General features: G+C 32.9%; 4 protein-coding genes and 1 non-coding gene across 6 annotated transcripts; 2 read left to right on the top strand and 3 right to left on the bottom strand.

The window, feature by feature from the left end:
• Positions 1 to 738: 738 nt before the first annotated feature.
• LOC108226319 (RNA polymerase II C-terminal domain phosphatase-like 4) lies at positions 739 to 1,389 on the bottom strand. The gene has a single exon (XM_017401262.1). The coding sequence runs from the start codon at positions 1,387 to 1,389 to the stop codon at positions 739 to 741; it is 651 nt and encodes a 216-aa protein (XP_017256751.1).
• Positions 1,390 to 6,566: 5,177 nt separating this feature from the next.
• On the top strand, positions 6,567 to 12,722 carry LOC108227570 (probable transcriptional regulator SLK2). The gene is made up of 9 exons (XM_017402788.2): positions 6,567 to 8,096; positions 8,262 to 8,393; positions 8,617 to 8,665; positions 9,192 to 9,406; positions 9,485 to 9,553; positions 10,095 to 10,195; positions 10,594 to 10,687; positions 10,775 to 10,844; positions 11,589 to 12,722. Exons 1-9 carry the CDS (start codon positions 7,182 to 7,184, stop codon positions 12,455 to 12,457), a joined length of 2,514 nt encoding a protein of 837 aa, XP_017258277.1. The 5' UTR covers positions 6,567 to 7,181; the 3' UTR covers positions 12,458 to 12,722.
• A 319-nt stretch (positions 12,723 to 13,041) lies between these two features.
• On the top strand, positions 13,042 to 13,113 carry TRNAE-UUC (transfer RNA glutamic acid (anticodon UUC)). Its single transcript has one exon. It is a non-coding gene; the product is annotated as a tRNA-Glu (tRNA).
• A 341-nt stretch (positions 13,114 to 13,454) lies between these two features.
• LOC108227442 (E3 ubiquitin ligase BIG BROTHER-related) lies at positions 13,455 to 18,727 on the bottom strand. Of its 2 annotated transcripts, none has more exons than XM_017402582.2 (8): positions 18,567 to 18,727; positions 17,393 to 17,578; positions 17,035 to 17,263; positions 16,160 to 16,203; positions 16,023 to 16,079; positions 15,252 to 15,373; positions 14,369 to 14,477; positions 13,455 to 13,659 (listed from the first exon to the last, which is right to left on the bottom strand). In XM_017402582.2, the coding sequence occupies exons 1-8, from the start codon at positions 18,639 to 18,641 to the stop codon at positions 13,621 to 13,623; spliced, it is 861 nt and encodes a 286-aa protein (XP_017258071.1). In that variant the 5' UTR covers positions 18,642 to 18,727; the 3' UTR covers positions 13,455 to 13,620. The 2 variants fall into 2 exon arrangements, with proteins under 2 accessions (XP_017258071.1, XP_017258070.1); XM_017402581.2 differs by lacking the exon at positions 18,567 to 18,727 and adding an exon at positions 18,045 to 18,251.
• Positions 18,728 to 21,545: 2,818 nt separating this feature from the next.
• LOC108227443 (large ribosomal subunit protein eL24) lies at positions 21,546 to 23,031 on the bottom strand. Its single transcript, XM_017402583.2, has 5 exons — positions 22,915 to 23,031; positions 22,427 to 22,502; positions 22,223 to 22,324; positions 21,931 to 22,079; positions 21,546 to 21,847 (listed from the first exon to the last, which is right to left on the bottom strand). The coding sequence occupies exons 1-5, from the start codon at positions 22,923 to 22,925 to the stop codon at positions 21,703 to 21,705; spliced, it is 483 nt and encodes a 160-aa protein (XP_017258072.1). The 5' UTR covers positions 22,926 to 23,031; the 3' UTR covers positions 21,546 to 21,702.
• Positions 23,032 to 23,458: the final 427 nt, after the last annotated feature.

The raw sequence follows: 23,458 nt of genomic DNA on the forward strand, positions 1-23,458 counted from the left end.
TAGGATTCAATATTTTATAATATTTATAAGGAAGACACTAAGACACTGCTGGAGATGCTCTTAGGGAATCACTAAGATACTGTTGGAGTGGATTATTTTCCTATATTCCTCATATTTTGGTTTAAGACTCCAAATAGGGAAGCTGCTGGAGTTGCTCTAAGCCTCCCTCCTTAAGGGTAGATATGAAAACAGATACTAAAACTAAAAGATAATAACTCTAAATGTGTATATATTTGGCAAACGTAACTCTTTTTTATAGAACAAATAATAAATTTCCTAGGGGTTCACATTCCATAGCTGCAGCATCTGGTCACTCTGCAGTTGGATCATTATGAAACCTTCACCAGTGTGAGTTATCAATAAGTGACGAACGGCACTAGTAAACTCAATTACATTTCTGTTGATATGGTTTTTTTGGAACAAACAACTTTTTTTGTCCTCAATTATGATAATTTCTTACATTAAATTATTGTCCATGAGCTTTACCAAAATGTAATGTCATTCCTGATTCCGCCACCATGCTCAAGATTATCTATCCAATAATGCCTCATTCACAATAAACTTTCTTTCCGTATATAAGAAGCATTTGCAGAACAATTTACATGGTTAAATAAAAACAAATTAACTTTAAACGAATAATCCATATCCTGATTTAAGGCTGCAACATTCATAACTCAGTCTAGCAGGCTAATTAGGCTAATGCTGATGGAAGGAATTTGTCATTCAAAACATGTCTGATCAGTGATCACTTGCTTCAACATTTTTATAGTTATCAACGACAGCAAACGGATATAAATTCTTCATAACGATTTCTAACAGGTCTCTCACATCACAGTCTCCCGAAAGATCATCTCTACTAAAATACAGAGTATGTACCTCTTTAAGGATTTTCAATGCACAGCTCAAAGCTCCTGAACCCTCATGTTCATCACGAAACACCCTATTAGGCGGATCAAAAAAGAAGTACCTCCTCACAACAATAAGATTCCGCAAGTACCCTGACCAAACACGCACCAAATCATCCAAAATAACAACAAAACTCTCATCAACACCAGGCACAACATCAAGGCTCTTTTCATATTTCTCGGTAGAATCTTCTGACGCGATGATTCTTGACCCGAAGTAAACCCCATCAGGATCAAGAATCCTAGCAACTCCCAACGCGTAACCGCGTGATGCAAGAGTGTAAATATACATCTCAAACAACTTGCTGGCTTCTTTCAAGAACTCTTGAACAAAAGGTCTCAACTTAACCAAGTAAGAGAAGCTCCTAACCTCGGCATTGTAAACATATGTCGAGTGGACAAGAGTGTGATCCAAATCCAAAATCAAACACAACTTCTTTCGGCTTATAAGTAGATTCTTGAACTTGTTGTTATCAATCCTCATACGTTGGAAAGATTTGTCTAGCACTTCATAATCTACCGCTGCTGCACGATGAGCCCACGGCCCATACTTTGGTTTCTGTACGATGTAAGAGTTAATTTGTAATTGGGGAAAAGCCCACGGCCCATCTGTTATATGGTCATCTAGTTGTGATGGTTCAAAGTTACGGCCCAGTTACAAGGATACGGCCCAATTACAAGGATACGGTTACTAACAGATGAAGATCGGACTAGTCACCGAAGCAGGAGAAAAGGATCAAAGGATACGAGTTGCTCAGAGAAAAAGGGAGGCCCAATTTTTAACTAACGAATATAAACTTTTTGGGCTTGCTCGAACAAGCCCAAGCGGCCGCTTGTACAACCCGACTTCACTATTCTTCCATATGTACTCCCTCCGTCCCCATTGAGATATATACATTTGTATCGGGCACGGAGACTAAGAAAAGTGTATACAGTAATGTAAAGTAATAAGAAAGAGAAAGAAAAATAGGTAAAGTAGTGGGACCCATTAATATTTAAGTGATAGATTGAGAAAAGTAGATGAAGTTAGTGGGTGAGTGGGATTTTTATATTATAAAAGTTTACTATTTTAGGAAAGTTTTGAAATGGACATCCCGAAAAAGAAAGTGTATAGAAATCAGAGGGACGGAGGGAGTACTGTATCCTTTGCCCGATCAGAAGATATACCCCACAACACAAAACGCAACCTCGTCTCCTGACCGCAAGATTAATCACCGATTTTATTACGTCACTCGATAACAACAATACGTGTCCCACATCCACCGGCCACTCCCGGTTTCAAACAAGTATTAACCGGTTCAGCCAGTCACCTTCCTCTGCAATTCCCGCTGGGTATATAAGCGCAATCTAACTCCACAGCTCCAGTCCTCTATATACGTACACCTATACATACAGACGCGCTAACATAAATTATTACGTAACTAGTGAATAAAGCCGCGCTTCGCGGCGGCGTTATAAATTTTGTATAAATTTTGATGCGAATTAATATTATAATAGCATAAAAATTATTTTGAGTCATCTTCCGGTCAAACACACTAATAAAAAAATATTATAATTAGTATAAAATTCTTTTTAAAAGGTCATCCAGTCAAACATAATACTAATAATAAAATTAGTTCGAACCGCCCTCCGGTCAAAGACAATATTAATCCATAATTTTTATTTTTATGATAAAATTAAATATTACAATATAATTTAGATCGAAATTAGTTTGAGCCGCTCTCTTGTCAAACACAATACTAATAAAAATTATTCTAATTATGATAAAATTAAAGATTATAATTGGATAAAAATTATTTTAAACCGTAGTCCCGTTTTAACGAATAATATATTATAACATAGATAAAAAATTATTTTAGCCACTTTCACGTCCAACATAATACTAATAGAAAAATTATTATTATTTAGATAAAAATTAGTTTGGGCCGCCTCCCGTGCCCGTCAAACACAATACTAATCAAGAAAATTTACATTATCATAAAATCAATATATGATTCCTATTTTATATATCCTATTTTATTTTATTAATTATTTTTATTTTATGATTCCTATTTATTAGTTAAAAATTATTATTCTTTTATGGTTCTAATTTTTTTGCTATTAGTTTTTTTAAGTGATTATTATCTTTACAATACTTTATTTTATATTCGAAATTTAAGAAAATTATAAGACTAAATCAAAAATAAAAATTGTACGTATCCCCTTACACATCTTAAATATAAATTGTATTTTATCTATGATTGTTAGTTTAAATAAATATAAAAATTATTCTAATTATGATAAAATTAAAGATTATGATTGGATAAAATTATTTTGAACCGTGGTCCCGTTTTAATAAGAAAATATATTATAACATAGATAAAAAAATTATTTTAGCCACTTTCCCGTGAAAAATAATACTAATAGAAAAATTATTATTATTTAGATAAAAATTAGTTTGGGCCGCCTCCCATGCCCGTCAAACACAATACTAATCAAGAATCATTTACATTATCATAAAATCAACATATGATTCATATTTTATATATCCTATTTTATTTTATTAATTAATTTTATTTTTTGTTTCCCATTTTTTAGTTAAAAATTATTATTCTTTTATGGTTCTATTTTTTTTGCTATTATTTTTTTAATGATTATTATCTTTACAATCCTTTATTTTCTACTCGAAATTTAAGAAAATTATAAGAGTAAATCGAAAATAAAAATTGTATGTATTACCTTACAAATCTTAAATATAAATTGTATTTTATCTAGGATTGTTAGTTTAAATATATATAATCCTATTCCTTTTAGGATTCCTAAATAAGAAAAGAATTGTATTACTATTTTCAATCTGAAATTTAAGAAAATTATAAGAAAAGAGTTTTAAGATCCGTGAATTTGATTTTTTGAATTATAATTTTATTTTCTATTCGAAATTTAAGAAAATTATAAGATTGAATCCAACTATTATCGAGATCGGTTGTAAGTCAATGCATACTATTTGAATGAGGTTGTGAAAATCTTAAAGATGTTTTCATAATAGAGATGCAATCTTCTTGACCACTATGGAACGATGGGAGTTTAGCGCTACAAACCTGTTTAGACAATTTGAGATTCTGCAATATGCTGGTTTTTATTTTTTAGATATATAATTTGAAAAAAATTAATATAATAAGATTATAAATTTTATAACTTTTAAAAATAAGAATTGTATTTTTAAATTATATTTGTTCAATAATTGTTATATTGAATAAATAAAACACAGGGCCATCCTTGCTTTTTTTTTTTTGTTGCAAGCAATACAAATTAAGTTGGTGATAATCAGAATCTGACCGTTCAAGATGGCGACGATGAGCTAATCGAAAATAAAAATTGTATTAACTTACATTACAAATTTTAAATATAAATTGTATTTTATCAATAATAGCTAGTAATCCTATTACTTTTAAGATTTGTAAATAAGAAAAAAATTGTATCATCTTTAGAATTCGATAAGAAAATAGTTGTATTACTTTTAGAATTTTTTAACCTGATTTTTTGAATTATAATTATATTTTCTATCTGAAATTTAAGAAAAATTAGAAGACTAAATCGAACAATTCTAGAGACGGCTGCATCCTACTTTAAAATAAGAAAAGAATTGTATCATCTTTATAATTCGATAAGAAAAGAGTTGTATTACTTTTAGAATTCTTGAACCTGATTTTTTGAATTATAATTATATTTTCTATCCGAAATTTAAGAAAAATCAGAAGACTGAATCGAACAATTCTAGAGATTATATTTTATAAAAAAGCCGCGCTTCGCGGCGGCGTGATAAATTTTGATATGAATTAGAATTATAATAGGATAAAAATTATTTTGAGTCATCTTCTCATTAAACATATCACAAATGAAAAATATTATAATTGATATAAAAATTTGTTTAAGTGATCATCCTTTCAAACACAATACTAATAATAAAATTAGTTCGAACCCCCCTCCCGTCAAAGACAATATTAATTCATAATTATTATTTTTATGATAAATTAAATATTATAATTTAGATCAAAATTAGTTTGAGCCGCTCTCTTGTCAAACACAATACTTATAACAAAACATTATAATTTAGATATTAGTTTGAGTCGTTTTACTGTCAAACACAATACTACTAAAAATTATTCTAATTATGACAAAATTACAGATTATTTTGAATTGTGTAACAAAAAAATATATTATAACATAGATAAAAAATTATTTTAGCGACTTTACCGTCAAACATAATACTAATAGAAAAATTTATTATTATTTGGATAAAAATTAGTTTGGGCCGCCTCCCGTGCCCGTCAAACGAAATACTAATCAAGAACCATTTACATTATCATAAAATCAATATATGATACCTATTTTTTATATATTATTTTATTTGTTAATTATTTTTATTTTTTGATTCCTATTTATTAGTTAAAAATTATTATTCTTTTATAAAAATTATTTTAGCGACTTTCCCGTCAAACATAATACTAATAGAAAATTTATTATTATTTAGATAAAAATTAGTTTGGGCCGCCTCCCGTGCTCGTCAAACACAATACTAATCAAGACCCATTTACATTATCATAAAATTAATATATGATTCCTATTTTTTATATATTATTTTATTTGTTAATTATTTTTATTTTTTGATGCCTATTTATTAGTTAAAAATTATTATTCTTTTATGGTTCTAATTTTTGTTGCTATCAGTTTTTTTAATGATTATTATCTTTACAATCTTTTATTTTCTATTCGAAATTTAAGAAAATTATAAGACTAAATCGATAATAAAAATTGTACGTATTACCTTACAAATCTTAAATATAAATTGTATTTTATCTATAATTTTGTTAGTTTGAATAAATATAATCCTATTTCTATTAGGATTACTAAATAGGAAAAGAATTGTCTCATCTTTCGAATTCAATAAGAAAAACTAAATAAAAAAAGAATTGTATCATATTTAGAATTCGATAAGAAAAGAGTTGTATTACTTTTAGAATTCTTGAACCTGATTTTTTGAATTATAACTATATTTTTTATCCTTCGCGGCGGCGTTATTTAGATAAAATATTGTTTTAGCTACTTTGCCGTCAAACATAATACTAATAAAAACATATTATTATTTAGGTAAAAATTAATTTGGGCCGTCCTCCCCTTAAACACAATACTAATAAATAATCTTTTTTATAAATTTTGATACGAAATAATATTATAATTCCATAAAAGTTATTTTCAGTCGTGTTCCCGTTAAACATATCTTCAATATATTATATATTATCGAAAATAAGAATTGCATATATTACTTTACATAACTTAAATATAAATTGTATTTTATCTATTATTATTAGTTTGAATAAATATAATCCTATTTCTTTTAGGATTACTAAATAAGAAAAGAATTGTATCATTGTTAGAATTCTATAAGAAATACTATTGTATCATCTTTAGAATTTAATAAGAAATACCAAATAAGAAAAGAACTGTATCATCTTTAGAATTAAAAAAGAAAAGAATTGTATTACTTTTAGAATTCTTGGACCTGATTTTTTGAATTATAATTATATTTTCTCTCCGAAATTCAAGAAAAATCAGAAGATTGAATCGAACAATTCTGGAGACGCGCGCATCCTCCTTTATATATATATATTGACTCTCTCTCTCAAGGTCTCCACTGTTTCCATCGCTTTTAACTTTCTCTAGGGTTTATTATTCTTTTGTTTTTTAATTTTTTGTTTTTTTTTATTGTTTTGTTGTATGTTGTTGTTTGTTTGTTTTGTTTTGTGATAATAATTGTTGATGATTACTTGATTTTACTGCTCATATTATTGATGGGGGATTCTTTGATTTTGATTTTGTTTCTTGTTTTAGCAATAATTATGTAATGGCGGTGTTGATTTTTGGTGTGGAAAGTTAGGGTTTTGATTTGGGGGAGAAATTAGGGGTTGTGGGTCTGATTGTATATTGTGTTCAATTGTTGAAGTTTTGATTTTAATTTGATTTAGTTGCTAAGTTTTGCTGCTGTGGTTTTATGGATTATTATTTATCTGCTGTTAATTTTGTGGTTTACTAGTTCAAGAATGATAATCGTTTTGCTCCTTCCGTGTTGAAGGTTGAATTAGGGAGTTTGGTAAGCAGGGCTTATCTTGCACGGATCGTAGCTATCGAGATTTTAATCTATTTGGGAGATTGTGTTGGAATTGATTATTGGTTTTGAAAGAAGAAAGGGTAGGCTTGGATTGTTACTTGGATACTAGCCACCAGGGAGCGGGACATCCAATGGTACCTTCTCGGGTGGGTGGAGGGATGGTGAATTCATCTGCCACGTCTGGTATCTTTTTCCAGGGGGATCGACAGTCTCATGGAGTGGGAAATTCGCACTTGAGCTCTTCTTTTGGAAACTCGTATGGTTCAATTCCTGGGAGTTTCCGTTCTAATATAGGGCCAAGTTCTGGAGATGTAGGTACCACGATATTAAACAGTGTACCCACCTCTGGGCCTAGTGTTGGGGCTAGCTCATTGGTGACTGATGCAAACTCGGGACTTTCTGGGGGCCCTCATTTACAGAGAAGTGCTAGCATCAATACAGATTCATACATGCGATTACCAGCTTCGCCTATGTCATTCTCATCAAATAACATAAGCATTTCGGGATCATCAGTAATGGATGGGTCCTCTGTAGTGCAGCAGAGCTCTACTAAAGAACCTAATTGCTACCAGAGTCAACAGCACCAAGGTGCATCTAGTGCCACATCATTTCCTGCAGCTCTAGGTGGTCAAGTTTCACTTCCGTCTGGTCCAAGAGTTACTGGATCTTTTATTCAGGATACCACCAATACTTCTCATTTGCAGAAGAAACCTCGACTGGATATTAAGCAGGAAGACATCCAGCCACAACAGGCTATACAACAGATGCTGCAAAGACAAGATTCTATGCCAGCTTTCTTTCAGCAGCAGCAGCGACTTAGGCAGCAGCAGCAGCAACAGCAGTTGCTGCAGGCTATGCCACAAGTGCAACGAGCCCATTTGTTGCAGCAGCAGCAACAACAACAGCAGCAGCAGCAGCAGCAGCAGAAGATGAGACAGCAGCTTCAACATGGGGTACAGCCTACTTCTGGTGTAAAGCGACCCTATGATGGCGGTGTTTGTTCCCGCCGACTAATGCAGTACCTATATCATCAGAGGCGGCCAGCTGTGAGTAAATTTTTGTTGACTTTTCTTTGGGAAAGGGGGAACATACTTCTATTTGAATTATATAAATGGATTGTGAAAAATTTTGTATTGTTCAACTTGGTAAGTTGGTATCAGCTTATGTCCTGCATCTGATATGAGGTCTTAACCACATCAACTTTCTAACAGGACAATGCTTTTGCCTATTGGAGGAAATTTGTGGCCGAGTACTATTCTCCACGTGCAAAGAAAAGATGGTGCTTGTCGTTGTATGATAATGTTGGGGTTCACTCTTTGGGCGTATTCCCCCAGGCAGCCATGGTTAGCTATTTGTTTATATCTCTTATTTATACAAATGAGTCAAATATATCGCATCATATGAGTCCTTATGGTATTCACCAATTGATCCCCGGTTTGACATGATTGTTTACTTAGGATCGAGGATAATGATAAGATATGATAACTGTATTATTTATTGTTCCAAATAATCAGCCGTGCATATCACAAACTATTTTTTTTTCATGGTATTCATTCTGGTTGGAAGGATGCTTGGCAATGTGATATCTGTGGTTCAAAATCAGGAAGGGGATTTGGTGAGTGTTTCTCTATATTAGTGTTGTCTTTGTGCTCTTTCCAGTATGATCTCTAATATCTTCTTACAGTGAGTTTTTGCCTTGGGTACCACTGACAGTTTTTGGTTTCACTGACTGTTGTTTGACAGTTATATGTTAGATCCGAATCAGTTATATTTCTTATACTTATTAGCTTTTATGCCCCCTCCCCTCTTTCTTTGATGACCATTGCACATCCTTTAGGCACTGAGTTTATCTCTAGTTCATTGTCCTCTTAATATTATATAAAATGCAGACAGTGGGAACCGATCTATCTTTTGAATGAAGATATTGTTTCCTATTTTCATTGCCAGTTTCTTATGTTTAAAGTCTAAGGTTCATTATATGACTGTCTTGAATTACTTATTAATTGTTGATTTATTAAGTAGGTCTTGCTGTGACCTTATTGGCTAGCTTTTTTTTACTTGATGTTACTACTGTGAGCTGCAATGGTCTAATGTTAGTGGACCCAATTCTAACTTTTTACCTTCGCTGCTGGTTTCTACAGAGGCAACTTATGAAGTGCTTCCTAGACTGAATGAAATTAAATTTGGCAGCGGAGTCATTGATGAGCTTTTGTATTTGGACTTACCCCGTGAGTGTAGATTTCCTTCTGGAATAATGATGCTGGAATATGGAAAAGCGGTTCAAGAAACTGTGTATGAGCAACTTCGGGTGGTTCGTGAGGGTCAGCTGCGTGTGATTTTTACTGCGGACTTGAAGGTCAATACTTACATTTCCCATATTGAATAACATAGAGTTGTGCTTCATTTTTCCTGAACAACTCAACACATGTTTCAGATACTGTCTTGGGAATTTTGTGCACGGCGCCATGAAGAACTTCTTCCCCGTAGGTTGGTTGCACCACAGGTATGGGCCGTATGGCACTATGTTTGCGATTTTGATTCACTATTTAATATATCTGGTGAAAATTTGCATCTATTGATTAGCAACTTCGCTATAGATAATTGGTCAGTACTCAGTAGATTACACAATAAACATGTCAACCTTATTGACGAGTTCTTAGAATTTCTGTTTCTGCTAGTTGTTCGTTTACCTTTATTAGTTAATTAAGAGGTATAGGTCCTGTGAACATTGGAACTAATAAAGAGACAGGATTTAGAGGATCAATTAATTAAGTTCTACTTGTTATCTTACAAATACTGTTTCTCATATGAGGTGAATTAACTGTAAGAATGAACTCAGGATTTTTTAATTTTTTTTACCTTTTTTATAATATAAACCACTATTTTTGTATCTTAAAATGTTCTCTTAGTGTATTATCTGCTCTATTCATCAATGACGAAGTCATATGACCGTTCATATGAAAGTATTGGTCATGTAAATTTGTACAAGATGAACACTCTAAGAATCATGTAATAAAGGGAAGGTTAAGAATTTTTCTTTCCAGGTGAATCAGCTGTTACAGATTGCACAGAAATGCCAAAGTACAATAACAGAGAGTGGACAAGATGGGATTCCTCAGCAGGATTTGCAGAACAACAGCAATATGTGAGTTACAAATTTCTTAATCATATTTGATACATATAAGTGACTTAATTTAAGATGAACTTTTGAGTATCCTCTTATACATTTAACCTGTCGTCTGGTTGTTTGAAGGGGTTTCATTGATATATGTAGTTAATCCCCTATTTATCTAGCTAACTAGTTCGGTAGCTGGCTTCATATTTTATCTTAGGACCTTTTGTCAATCATTTTTCTCCTAGAAGTAGCCCACATATACTCTTGCTATATGTCAAGTTTTGTCTATGATTATTGTGACTGAGCCATAGATCATCAGTTACTTAATTCCAATCTTTTACTTACCTTCACACAATTCAGTTGGTTAAAATTTTAGTCATGGCTCGCGGTGGATCCCAATGTTCACAACTTGCTGTTTTTTTGGTCAGGGTGGTGACAGCTGGCCGGCAACTTGCAAAGAGTTTGGAGTTGCAGTCCCTAAATGATCTGGGATTTTCCAAAAGATATGTGCGGTGCTTACAGGTAGATTCTCACTTTATATTCTAATAGTATGATATAAGGTTGGTTGATTTGAAGTATCTTAACTTCAGTTGAATTACTTTGTGACAGATATCTGAGGTTTTTAACAGCATGAAAGATCTTATGGATTTCTGCAAAGACCGGAAAGATGGACCCATTGGTAATCTACTATTACCCTTTATTTAGTTTCACTGTTCAGTTAAATTGTAGTACCAAATTTGCAGTGTTAGTCACCTTTCAAATAATTATTCCTGGGCCAGTCTAATGTCCTAGAAGGGGAACGATGTAGTACCAACTTCCCCCTGATTCTGTATGTTTTCAAACATGATCACTTCTAGTAAATTATTATTTGACCAATAATTTAATCACCCATGTAGAGTTCCTTGTCAAGCAAATCATCAGTAAACATAGCTAGGATCTATGTTACCTGGTCTCAGCTGGAAGTGTCCAATATGGACACGTGTCCAAGTGTTGGAATAGACAATAGCTGAAAATTTGCATTTTCAGCCCATGGTGAAATGTCAAGTTTCCTGTCTGAGTGTCAAATGTAACACTTGGGTACTCGAGGTGAAAGAATTGTCGGGGTAAAATGCTAGGGTATCTATTAAAAATTTCAGAAGTAGAGTCTATCAACGGTGAACTTTAGTATTTGATCATTTGAAATCGGGGACAAGTAATTCGCTGTTAACATCTCTTTTCTGCCTGCTTTATACTTGCAGAAGATTTTAGATTACCCTGAATATTCTACTCACATAAATGAATGTATTTGTCAACCAATGAACTGATTAATATATAATATTTTTTTTTCTTCTGAACTAGAATTCTTGAACCTGCATATGAAGTTTTAATTTCTATTTTCTATAAATCCTCTTCAGACTTTTCTAAGTTGTTATTTTACTTGCAGAGTGTCTAAAAAAGTTTCCTCGACTTACCAATCCTGCCAAGGTTCAGTTGCAAAAGATGCAGGAGTTGGAACAGCTGGCAAGTGTTCAGGGTCTTCCAACTGACCGTGGAACCCTCAACAGGCTAGTAGCACAAAATGCTGGACTAAATAATCAGATCAACAGTAGTAATCAAATGGTCGGGCGAGCAGCCTTAAGTGGGTCTCCTCGTGCTTCCCTGGCTGTTTCAAACTACCAGAATATGTTGATGAGACAAAACTCATTTAACTCGAATTCTAATTCACTTCAACATGAGCCACCTGCTTTTAACAATTCTAACCAGAAGCCATCCTCGCCGTTTCAAGGGTCTGCTTCTCAACTGCCTGGAACCATGCAAAATTTACCAGCCGGTGGATTCTCAAGTTCTAATGTCCTGCAACCTTTGCAGCGTTCTCCTAATGTTAGTGGCATTCTGCAACAGAACCATCCGCAATCATCCCACGGCAGCCAATCTTTGCAGCAGCAAATGATCCAGAGGCTGCTACATGATATCAACAGCAACAGCAATACATGCAGTGCTGATGTTAATGAGGGCAGAGATTGTCTTGGATCGGGAAGCAAAACATATGTAGGAACAGCAGCTCAGGGCAACAGAGCAGCTTCTATTAATGGACCCACTCCAACTAGAAGCAACAGTTTTAAGGGAATTTCCAATAGTGATTCCTCCGCAGCTGCTGGTGGCAATAATGTAAGCAGCCAAAAAGCATCTGAATTACAACAAAACCTTCAGTTGTCAGACGAATTGGCACAGGATATTGCTCGTGAATTTTCAGAACATGGTCTTTTTAGTGATCTCGACGAAACTATGGCTTATGGTGGCTGGAAGGCATGATTTTAACTTGTGTAGCTCTGCTTAGACCAGCTTTCATTTCTCCTTTGTACATGTCTCAAGTTATCAAGTTAAATAGTCTATGAATTCTGTCATTTGAACTAAAACACCTCAAGTTAAAATGTCATGAAGCTAGAAATTAGATATGTTCAATAGTTTTTAGTTTCCTATTTCTTGTTGTGTTTACTGTTTCAAAACCCTCAAGTGTAATTTTCTGAGAAAAACTAGTCTAGCTTGAAATTTATATATTATTTATTTATGCGTCTGAGATGAGCTTGTTGAGTTTAGGTTTTGCTTGTGTCTTGTCTTTGGCCAATATTTTCTACAGCTGCGATTAAGCCATCATTGGCAATTTTGTTCAAGCAAATTTGCACTGAAGTCCAACATTTGAAGTGCAAAACATTGATGATAATGTATCTGGTGATTCGTTCATTACCATACAATAAACAATATTTTCCGCTGTTGTTTTGGAGTTTAGGACTATCATCGGGAAGACCATGATATGTAGGGTTAAAACAAGTCACAACCCGTATGTAGGGAATATGTAATTGAGTAGAAATAGATTGTATGAATCTTTCTAATCATCATCCATTGTCGTCCAGCGGTTAGGATATCTGGCTTTCACCCAGGAGACCCGGGTTCGATTCCCGGCAATGGAATTTTTTATTTTCCCTCCAGTTTTCTTCAACTGTACAACCTATGATTTCAATCGCCTCAGTCTCCCCTATAAAAATGTCATCTCAAAATGTATAGATAGATAATTGGAGCTCCCAGGTTTTGGGTTGTATTCTTTTTATTTGAATCCTATGAATTTGCTTTCCCCTCTCCTAATGAATAATGAACAGCTGAAGAACAAATATCACAAGAGCGAGGAATGGGGGATGAATGGTATGCTTGTGGACTGAGGGGGATAAAAGCCACTCTTGCTAAATTTATCTATTAAAGGATTTCCTCTTTTTTACTGACTAGAGATACTTTACAGTTTACATAGCAAAGCCAATGAGATATGAGAGCACTTATAATCGAGCAGGTAAGAAACTTGTAATCTTTTACAACGATAACTTAAGCTTCGTAATTGTACTAGATACTAACAGTCAACAACGTAACAGAATAAACATGCACTTCATGAGTTCATTTGCCTTCAGTCCTCGCATATTGTCCTCAATTCATTCATCTTGCACCTCCGTTTGGCAGACAGGGCATTGCTACAAAGCAGGATGAAATAGAAAGAGGTGTAATTTATAGAAGATGAGAACAAGAAATAGCATTTAGTGTGAAATGCACAGTTATATTGACAAACTGTGCCAGTAAAAATCTTTAGACATTAACGGAATCATATAACACAAGTGATGCTGCTGTCAGTGAACTAAGCTAGATTAACATTTGCGCGAGTTCTCCAGAAAAGAATATCATATAAAGGAATGAATTAATGAATTTTACTTTTTTCAGGAAATGTGGAATTAGGCTGTAGAAATTACTTAATTTATGATCAAATCAAAGATAGAGACAAAGCTATTATCTAAAACAGGTATTCCTCTTCTAATCCAGACACAACATAGAAAGTGAAAAAACAGACACCTTGCCTTTAAGTGTCTCATGCCATAGAGAAACTTTGAAAAACATAGGGCGGATGACTTAATGTCTCAAGAATTTGATTAAAAGTGTCAAAGGAGGATCTGCCAAGGTGCTAATCAAAATTTTAGGATAGATAGCTAACGTAAGACAAAGTTGAGCAAGTTTCCTAGGAATAGATACAAATAATAAATTTCTCAAAACTAAAATAAATACGGCAAGTGTCTAGGCGACCACAATTTCAAGCATAATCTAGATGTTCAAGTATTTAAGTATACTTTGAATGTAGTTTGATCCATGCAGCAAGAATAATGAGTTTATGACAATGAAAGATAAGTGTACCTTATTCACTGACAACCAACGTTTAATGCACGCAGAATGGTACTGGTGTGCACAGGGCAGGTTGATCAACCTTTCTCCAGTACTATACACCATGCAACATATCACACACCTGGATTACAAGAACCATTTAATGACTTCTTCATATAATTTTAAAAATCTAAAGGTAGCAACGTTGACTTTGTCATGTTCAAGATTTTCCACAAGTTGCAGATAAAAATACAGTACTCTTATTTTATTCATTATATTACTCATCGTTCCAAATTGCTAAACTGAAATTATTGTATGGTTTATCACAAGATAGATAAAACAGAATTTAATAAGAGTAAGTACTAGTGAAGAAGGCATTCTGCTAAGAACTTTCCGGGAAAAGAGAGCATAGAATGAAACATTTGATAGCCTTTATGTCATATAGTCACGTCAATCTAATTAATAATTTTAGCAAAGGACATCCAAACTTATATATTATTTAAAAGAACTCGATCTGCAATATTATCAGTAATAAATATTGGGTCCTGTTGCAGGAACTAAGATGGAATTTTAATAAGCACCTCATGGGAGATGATGATAGCAAATTTACAACCAGAGTTCCGCCAAAACCATTAAATAAAATGCTTCAGCGTATACTTCATGAAATTTAACCCTTCCGCATTGACCCTCTATTCCACCATTTCACCTCCGACTTCTAAAAGTTCTAATGATTTATAATCATGCACATTCAGACTAAGGGAGGATGAGAAGTAACATATAAAAAACAAAGTCATATACGTTTTCCAATTTTCCCCAAGAGCAAAACACAGAGCTATGCGTACATTTTATTACATACAAACAAAATAAACAAGAAAAGCCAGGGAGAAAGACTATCAAGTATATGTATGTATCTTACTCTTCTTTCTTTTTCTTAGAAAAGAATCCTGATTTATACTTGAAAGTTGGTAAACGGGCGATAAGCTCTTCTGGCAGTCCTTTATTTTCGCTTCCAATACTTTCACCTAATGATTGTAATTGCTAACATATGTAAATAGAAAACATTAGATTACAACAAAAATAAATAGCACACATTACTTTGATGAAAGAAACTGTGGATAATTGAAGAATGTAGAAATTATAAGCTGTGCTTTGAAAAACTATATGCTTAAAAAGTACTTGAATAAACATTAGTCTCCTTATTTTCCCATCTATCATTCATAAGATTATAGGGTGGTATAAGATCAAAACCATAAGGAAAATTTTTAAAATTGAGACAATTATTTCAGATATTATCACTGGAAGAACGGAGACTTTAAAATTGTGATAATAATATATTATTGCAATTAAAACATTCAACTTTGTCAGCATTATTAATCTTAAGGAAACAGAAACACTTAGGAGCAATGAATCTAGATAAACTGTTCACGGTTATTTTTTGAAGTAGCACTGATAGCTCCTCCAGTATGAAAGCTAGTAACACATATTCGCTAATCTCAAAAGTTTACTTGGCAAACATAAACTATATGAGATAAAAGTGTGTAAAGTGATAGTATGATGTTAATAAATTTACGTATGATAAGTAGTAATATATATCTTTCGGGCATTTTTTTATAAAAGGTCATGTATAAATGGCAAGAAGAGCTACAGCCTAGAAGATTATACTAAAGGCATCAGCTTCTTCTCTTACCTCATAAGTCATATTATCAGGATCAATGTCATCTTGTATCAGATTATGAGTGACAGCCTGCAGACATTAGAACTAAGAATTTTGGAATCAACAGTATATGCTACAATGGAAAGTAATCTAATAAGTTTCATTATTACCCTGGTTGGAGTTTCTACAGTACTAACTTCTCTAATCCGAGTCCCTGCATAACATTCAAGAAGAAAATCATTATTGCAATGAACTATAATTAAAATGTCAGACATTACAAGAGGAAAAGGGCCATTGAAAATTTGAGAGAGTCCTGTGCAGAAATATCATTATGTAATTGTACTGTAGTCTGTAAACTAGCAATGATTGCCTTTGGTAGGCAAGTACTGTAGATGTCTAGGATTAATGACACACCTGCAATAATAGTTGAACTCATTGGTTACTTTTGATGCTTCGGCTCAAAATGGCATTATGCTAACCCCTTGTATGTATATAGTCAGGATCAACCTCACACTTCGTTGTGACTACAATTCAGTAAAGATGTATCACTCAATTACTTGCAACCCATAATCCACCCCAATTAACAAAATTTACAATACTTTAATACATTGGACGTAATGTGAGCCTCTGTAACAGGCTTATTCTTTCAGTAATAGGTTTATGCTTTCAAGATGGCGGGAAACCTTTTGCTGGAATTCCTTTAAGTATCATGGATATCCAGAGCTTGATTTAGTGGTTAAACCTATACTGAAAAAAGTACAAACCTATCTTTTAGTCGCTAAAAGACCGTCTCAGTTAAATATTTGTGTTATCAGCATTTTTTTTCTGCACAAGCAGCAACTCTAGTAAAGAATTTCGTAACCTTTCGTTTTCCTTATACTTTCTAGTAACTTGTTTTGCATCAAAGGTAACAACCCGACTACCAGCCTATCTCCCAAAAGAATAAAGTACAACAACACTTAATTACAGATCAAATAGGATGTAGTCAGTAGTCGTACTAGAAATTTTTAACATATTCAAATTAAAGGTCAAACATAAGGCTTACCGGCTTCAGCACCATTGTCTTCATGTGGATAGAAATCCTCAAAGTCATCTCCTAGCTCCTGCAAGGATCTAGCTAAAGCTTCATCCAAAGCTACCTGTGAATTATTACTGCCACCATGTGAAGATCCACCCTTTTCGGAAACCAGATGACTCTTATCACTGCTATGGCTACAACCAGAGGTGCTTCTCTTATCCCTTCCATTCTCTTGAATTGATAGATAAACGCTCTCCTGCAAGATGACAAGGAAATTATCATGAAATTACTGGCTGAACTCGAATAATATAAGAGCTGTGTTCTAGAGAAGTATCACATTCCTTGATCTTATTAAAGAGAAACTCAGTCCATATTTCAATATTACCTGCTGAACAAGAACCTCTTCGCAACTAAAATCCTCATTTTCGGGAAAAAATTCTTTCCAGTTTTCTGCAATTTCTGCTGGAATATTTCCTGCCAAATAGGGGTCCTGAAATTCTATGTTCCTCATCATGGCTAATGAAACTGTAGGGGATCTCAAATTCCAGATTATGAAGATATTACCTTCACTCTTCATATAATATAGCCACCGGTCAGTAAAAAGAAAAGTAGCTTAACTCTGGGGGACAGAAAGTGTTTAAATAGGCAGGAAGCATATATCAACAAGAAAATACATTGCCTGGCTCCTCTCCAACTATTAGCTTTGGTAGCTGATCACCCTTCTCCCAGAACGTGCAAGTAAAGAAATCTTATTCTATCTACTCTAGATATTGTTGCCACAATTACACACATGTCCCATGAAATAAATTATGATGCACCATCATATATTCATATTTAAATGGACAATTCAAATATAAAAACCAATCGCGTGCAAGTTCATAACATTTCTCGCTTAAAAGAATATTATTGTGACTTATGTAGTAGCTAAATGCAAAACTACTGTCTAGCCATGAAGAAAAGAACCCCATATACACAAGTATACACAAAGTTCAAACCAAGAACAGATTTCATATTAGTTCACAAGAATAATTCCCTGCCTTTTTCTGCAGAAATGAACACGGACTTTGCAAATGCAATCCAGTTGGTGATTTCAATTTCAAGGCTGCTGTTTTAACATATTCTTTGTGGACCATTGAGCCTTTCCCAACAGTGAATTATAATTATAGTGATAACCTCTACCGAAGAAGTAAATTGGTAGTCATTTTTCGGTGAATTATTACGGAAAAACCCAAAAAAGATTAATGACCCACAACAGCCCACCAATTTGTTTAACTCAATTTTTTTGACAATTATGTCTCTTCACATGTGGGGATGATTGTAAGTTGGTGATAATCTACAGAACATTGTCTAACAACTTGATGTAGACACATACCCATTAGTATCAAGAATCATTTCTTCAAGAAATATATGAAAAAACAACAGTACAAGTACTAAGCAAGATTAACCAATGATATAACAAGTAAAGCACAGAACTTTATAAAGAAAGATAATAGTGAATTGAGTTCAATTGCATAATTATTATTCAAGGAATGTAAATTTAGATGAAATGAAGAAGATACCTGAAGTAAGAGAACTGAGATGCTGAGATGGGCTGCTGCTCTCTCTCTCTCTCTCGTAGAGATTAGAAGAAGCATATAATGTACCCCGTATTTTGTAGTGAAGCGAAAAGGTAGGACAGTGGAGTTTTTCAGTTTCTTTTCTTTCTACTCCCTCCGTCCCACCGGTGTTAATGTTCACTGTTTTGCACGCATCTTGAGGCTCTTATAAAGTACTCCCTCCGTCCCACCAGGTAGTTTACGTTCACTGTTTGCACGCATTTTGAGGCTCTTATAAAGAATAGGTCAATAATATTTTTTAAAATTATTTTTTTTCTGAATAAAAGTTTAGACATCAAACTTTTTTTCAAGATTTTTTTTAAAAATATATATATAATGTAGGTATACAGTATACTTTATAGGAGCCTTAAAATGCGTGTCGAAAAGTAACGTAAAGAACCTGGTGGGACGGAGGGAGTACAGTTCTATAATGTTTTTTTAATTTATTTTTTTTCTGAATAAAAGTTTAAACATCAAACTTTTATTCAGAATTTTTTTTATAAAAAAAAAACCTCATGCAACTATATTTTATAGAGGTCTTAAAAAGCGTGCCAAAAAGTGATGTTAACAATCCAACGGGACGGAGGGAGTAATTTTTTTCAAAAATGTTTCTTTTGTTGTCCCACCTGTTTTGTAGTTATCATCAACATCCATCCAAGATCTATAAACTACAAATTACATCCAAGTATATAATCTAAAATGATTATTGGCAACAAAAGCAAAATTTTTAGGACTCAGGTTTTTCATGTGAATGTGATATAATATCATCTTATCCGCAATTTATACGTTGTTTATATATGATATTATCCTGAATATCCTCGAATTTCAAATTATAAAATTTTCGTCAAGTATACGATGATGGAGACTTTTAAATCCAACTTCTACACTAGAGTATCGTTTATATAAAGAATTTATAAATAAGTTCCTCACTTATAAATCATAATATGAAAAACTGAAAATATTGTCTTTTTAATGATTTATTTTTAGTGTAAAGAACTACCGTAAAAGATAATTTATAATATTTATTGTTATTATAATAATTTTTATACATGATAATTTGTAATTATAAAAAAGAATATACATACACATAAATAAAAGTTGTTTTTCATTTATGAATATAATCTCACTTATAAGTATTTGTTCTTTCAAATTAGGCTAAACACTCCCAATATAAATTGATTACTGGCAACAAAGGCAGAATTTATATATTTATTTCATTAGTGTTATAGAAATCACATTCTGCATTCTAATATTTAAAATCTTCCTTATGTGTATTATATAAAACGGTTATTGTAGCGTGTCCATGGGCACGTTAAGCACCAATTCTCGTGAAAATAGCTTAATTTGATTGGTGGAATTCGTGTAAATGCATGGGTCATCAACATTTAATATCCATCCATCACTCAAAAGTGAGTATTTTTATATAAGTTAGTGACTATTGTGTACCATAGGTACATCATAGAAAATTCGTATATAAAGTATGGAATATAAAATAAATAATTGAAATATCCTGAATTCTAAAAAATTTAGTACAAATAGGAAGGTGACACCCGTTAGGAATGACTACAAAACGGGCCAGCTGCCTTAACTATTCGCCAGCTAGTAAAATCCCATACTGCAACAAACACAGTTCTAATTGTGAAATTTTCATAGTGCAATTAATATGATCGTTTTTTCTTAATGTTTATGAACACATGTAATACTCCCTCCGTCCCTTTTTACATGTCCCTTTTGAAAAAAAAATTTGTCCCAAATTACTTGTTCACTTCTCTTTTCAAAGCAACTTTTTGTATGTTTTTTCAAAATGTAACAATTTCCAATGTTTGACTAGCATATATATATATACACAACTCTATCTAATTCATTACATTTATTAGAGATATATATGAAAACAAGATATCCACCTAACATTTTCTTAAGATGCGTTATTTTTTCAAAAGGGACAAGTAAAAAGGGACGGAGGGAGTAGCAACTCACCGTGTAAATGAATTACACGCGTTTATATGAGGCCATAAACATTCTAGTACATCTATCTTAAAGTTGTATTAATTTTTTAACACTAATTACTGAATAGTTCTCGATAATTAATTTTTTAACACTAATTACTGAAAAGTTCTCGATAATTATTTTTGACAGTTGCGTATATATAGTATGAAGTCAAGCTAACATGTATTCAAAAGCGGAGTGATAAAGAAACTGTGGAATAGACTAGGACTCTGATGCGTTAAACTCGTTTTTATTCGAGCTTCAAAAAGTTCTTTTCTGTAAATTATAGCAATAAAGTTTTGATGATGTATTTAAATAAGATGAGTTTTGATATGATTTAATAAATACTTGCACCAATACACTTTTTATCTCTTTTATGAAGTCAAGAAATCTTGCAACCGTTTTCCATTAATAACTAAACTGTTTAGTGGCAGAAACACCAATTAAAAGACCCGGTACAAGACTGAAATATAATATATTATGATAAATTTTGACGAAATTCTGAAAATGTAATAGGGCAAAACATAACGGAAAATTAAAAAATAATTAAAATTTTGAGCCAAGCCCAGACTCCTACCACTGGTTCTGCAGCAGCAGAAATAGTTGATTTAGATAATGGAAACACTAAGTCTCTAATCACTAGGTACTTTCACCGCCAATAATTGCAAAGACACGCTTACAATTGCTAAACAAGGAAATTTCAGAATACCACTGGACAGCGAACACCATTCCATTTCCATGTAAAATAATAAGCTCCGTAGAAAAAGAAAAGCAACCAAAACCTTTAATCATTCTCACTAGTTATAAAGAACACATAATCTTCTGAAACTACTACATAACCACATTAACCCATGAGCTGCTCAATGCCAACAAACTAAACTGCAAAAATATTTTTGTGTAGACAATCAAATAAAACACCCCTCATGGTAATAGATTTAAAATAATGGGAAAGTAATATGAAATGCAATGTGTTTTGATGTTGTGCACCATTTAAAGCATAAATAAAAACATCCATCCAGAAGTGTTTGTCTAAACAACAATGATATTAAACACAGGAAACCTGCAAAAATTCTCTTATCAACCTTATGATATCTAAGGAAACACAAACTGGCGTTCAACGCTTGCCGCCACCTCCGCCAAGCTTGGGACCCTTTCCGGTTTTGGGCACATTAGCCTTACCTTGACTCTTTTTAGCAGTCACCTCTGCTTTCTTGGCCTTCTTCTCATCCTTGGTTTTTTTGATCCTCTCCTTAATTTCACTGCAGTTAAAAGAACCATGGTGTGAAACAGTTCTGATATTAACAGATATGTAACAACTTTACGTATAAATAAATTACAGTACCGAAGTGCAGCCTCCCGAGCAGCATCACGAACTTCGGGTTTCTCACTTCTCCTCTTTTGGATCACCTCCAAAGTAGCACCCACAATAGACCTTGAATAAGGCTTCTTGGTTGCACGGCGCCTCTTCTTAACAACCTCTTGAGCACTATCCTGCAAGTGCATTTACAGTACACATAACAGCTAAGCAACTTGGCTACATCAGCTTATATGGAGACAAACGAAAAAAGTTTAACAACTCTATTTGCCTTTTTAGATGGACACCAACATATAAGAACTAATTAAAGATAATTTACCTTCTTGTGTTGTTTACGGTACATTGCTGTCCATGTCAGCTTGGACGGCTTCAACCTGTTATGGAAATACCGCTTGCATTTTGAGTTCACAAAAAGGAACACCTAAAAATCCAATACACAAAAAATTAAGAACCGAATCCCACTCTTCAAAACCACAATTTCTACAATACGATAAAAAGACTTTAAAATCAAGCTGTTTTTCACCTGAGAATCGGCACGAACAAACCTAATACCCCTTCCTGGATAAATCTTGGCACCACTGAATCGGCATTGCTCAGTCCTGTAAAACCCCCAATTCAAGCACACAACAATTCAAATCCAACGCAATATAATCAACAATTTCAACTCTAACCCCTAAATCATCTGCTTCACGTGTATAACACACAGATAAACACATAAAATTTCTAAATTACATCATCTTAAAAGCATTTCTAACAATAATCAAATAGAAAATGAATTAAAAACAATCTGTAACAAAAGGACTCGTAATCAACACATTAAACCATTTATATATAATCAAATTCTAATCTTCTAATCAAATAAAACGAAGAATCGATCAAAGAAATCAATTAGGTGAAAAATAATTCACTAAAATTGAAAATTTTGATATCGATCTGAATGAAAATTCAAGTGATTAATCAAATCAATATGTACTAGGAGAATTCATGATGAAAATGAATGAGTAAGATTACTTGAGAACCATGGCGGCCGCTTCTGCTGCTTATTTGCAATCCAAAACCCTAACTTGCCTCGTATCATTTTGGTGTATATATACAAGTCCTACATGTAAAGCTGTGAATTGTCATTTTTACCCTCTTCCTGACAATAGAAATATGCGATTGAAAAGGTGAAATATTTAATTAAAATTTACGATTAATATGCGAGTGAAAATGTGAAATATTTACGAATAATATTATTTGAATGGGATATATCGTGCTCAGTTGTAACCGCTGATTTCATGCGTATATTTGTTATATAATCTCGAAATTAATAATAAATTTGAGATTATCAATGTTATATACTTTGCGGCTCTGCCCATTTAGTATTTTAAATATAAGAATTTGTTCCAAATAAAATTACATATATATATATTTTTATAATAAAAAATAGTGACTAAGAGGATATATGACATTACTTCTTTCACGAAAACAAGTCATTGTTTTATGAAAAAATATTCATATACATTTCTTTTCCTAGATAAACACTTATTTCTAAAAAGATAAATCAGATTAAATA

The sequence above is a fragment of the Daucus carota genome, chromosome 6 (assembly GCF_001625215.2).
Source record: "Daucus carota subsp. sativus chromosome 6, DH1 v3.0, whole genome shotgun sequence".
Taxonomy (NCBI): domain Eukaryota; kingdom Viridiplantae; phylum Streptophyta; class Magnoliopsida; order Apiales; family Apiaceae; genus Daucus; species Daucus carota.

Bases quoted from the DNA above. Each gene is read 5' to 3' on its own strand.
- LOC108227443 (XM_017402583.2), bottom strand. The intron at 22,080-22,222 runs GTAAATTATCTT...ATGCACTTGCAG, and splicing joins ACCGTAAACAACACAAGAAG to GATAGTGCTCAAGAGGTTGT. The intron at 21,848-21,930 runs GTACTGTAATTT...TTTTAACTGCAG, and splicing joins GCTCGGGAGGCTGCACTTCG to TGAAATTAAGGAGAGGATCA.
- LOC108227442 (XM_017402581.2), bottom strand. From the start codon at position 18,140: ATGGTCCACAAAGAATATGTTAAAACAGCAGCCTTGAAATTGAAATCA. The intron at 16,204-17,034 runs GTAAGCCTTATG...AATGTTATGCAG, and splicing joins AGACAATGGTGCTGAAGCCG to GGACTCGGATTAGAGAAGTT. The intron at 13,660-14,368 runs GTACACTTATCT...CCTGCTTTGTAG, and splicing joins GTTGGTTGTCAGTGAATAAG to CAATGCCCTGTCTGCCAAAC.
- LOC108227570 (XM_017402788.2), top strand. From the start codon at position 7,182: ATGGTACCTTCTCGGGTGGGTGGAGGGATGGTGAATTCATCTGCCACG. The intron at 8,666-9,191 runs GTGAGTGTTTCT...TGGTTTCTACAG, and splicing joins AAAATCAGGAAGGGGATTTG to AGGCAACTTATGAAGTGCTT. The intron at 9,407-9,484 runs GTCAATACTTAC...CACATGTTTCAG, and splicing joins TTTTTACTGCGGACTTGAAG to ATACTGTCTTGGGAATTTTG.
- LOC108226319 (XM_017401262.1), bottom strand. From the start codon at position 1,389: ATGAGGATTGATAACAACAAGTTCAAGAATCTACTTATAAGCCGAAAG.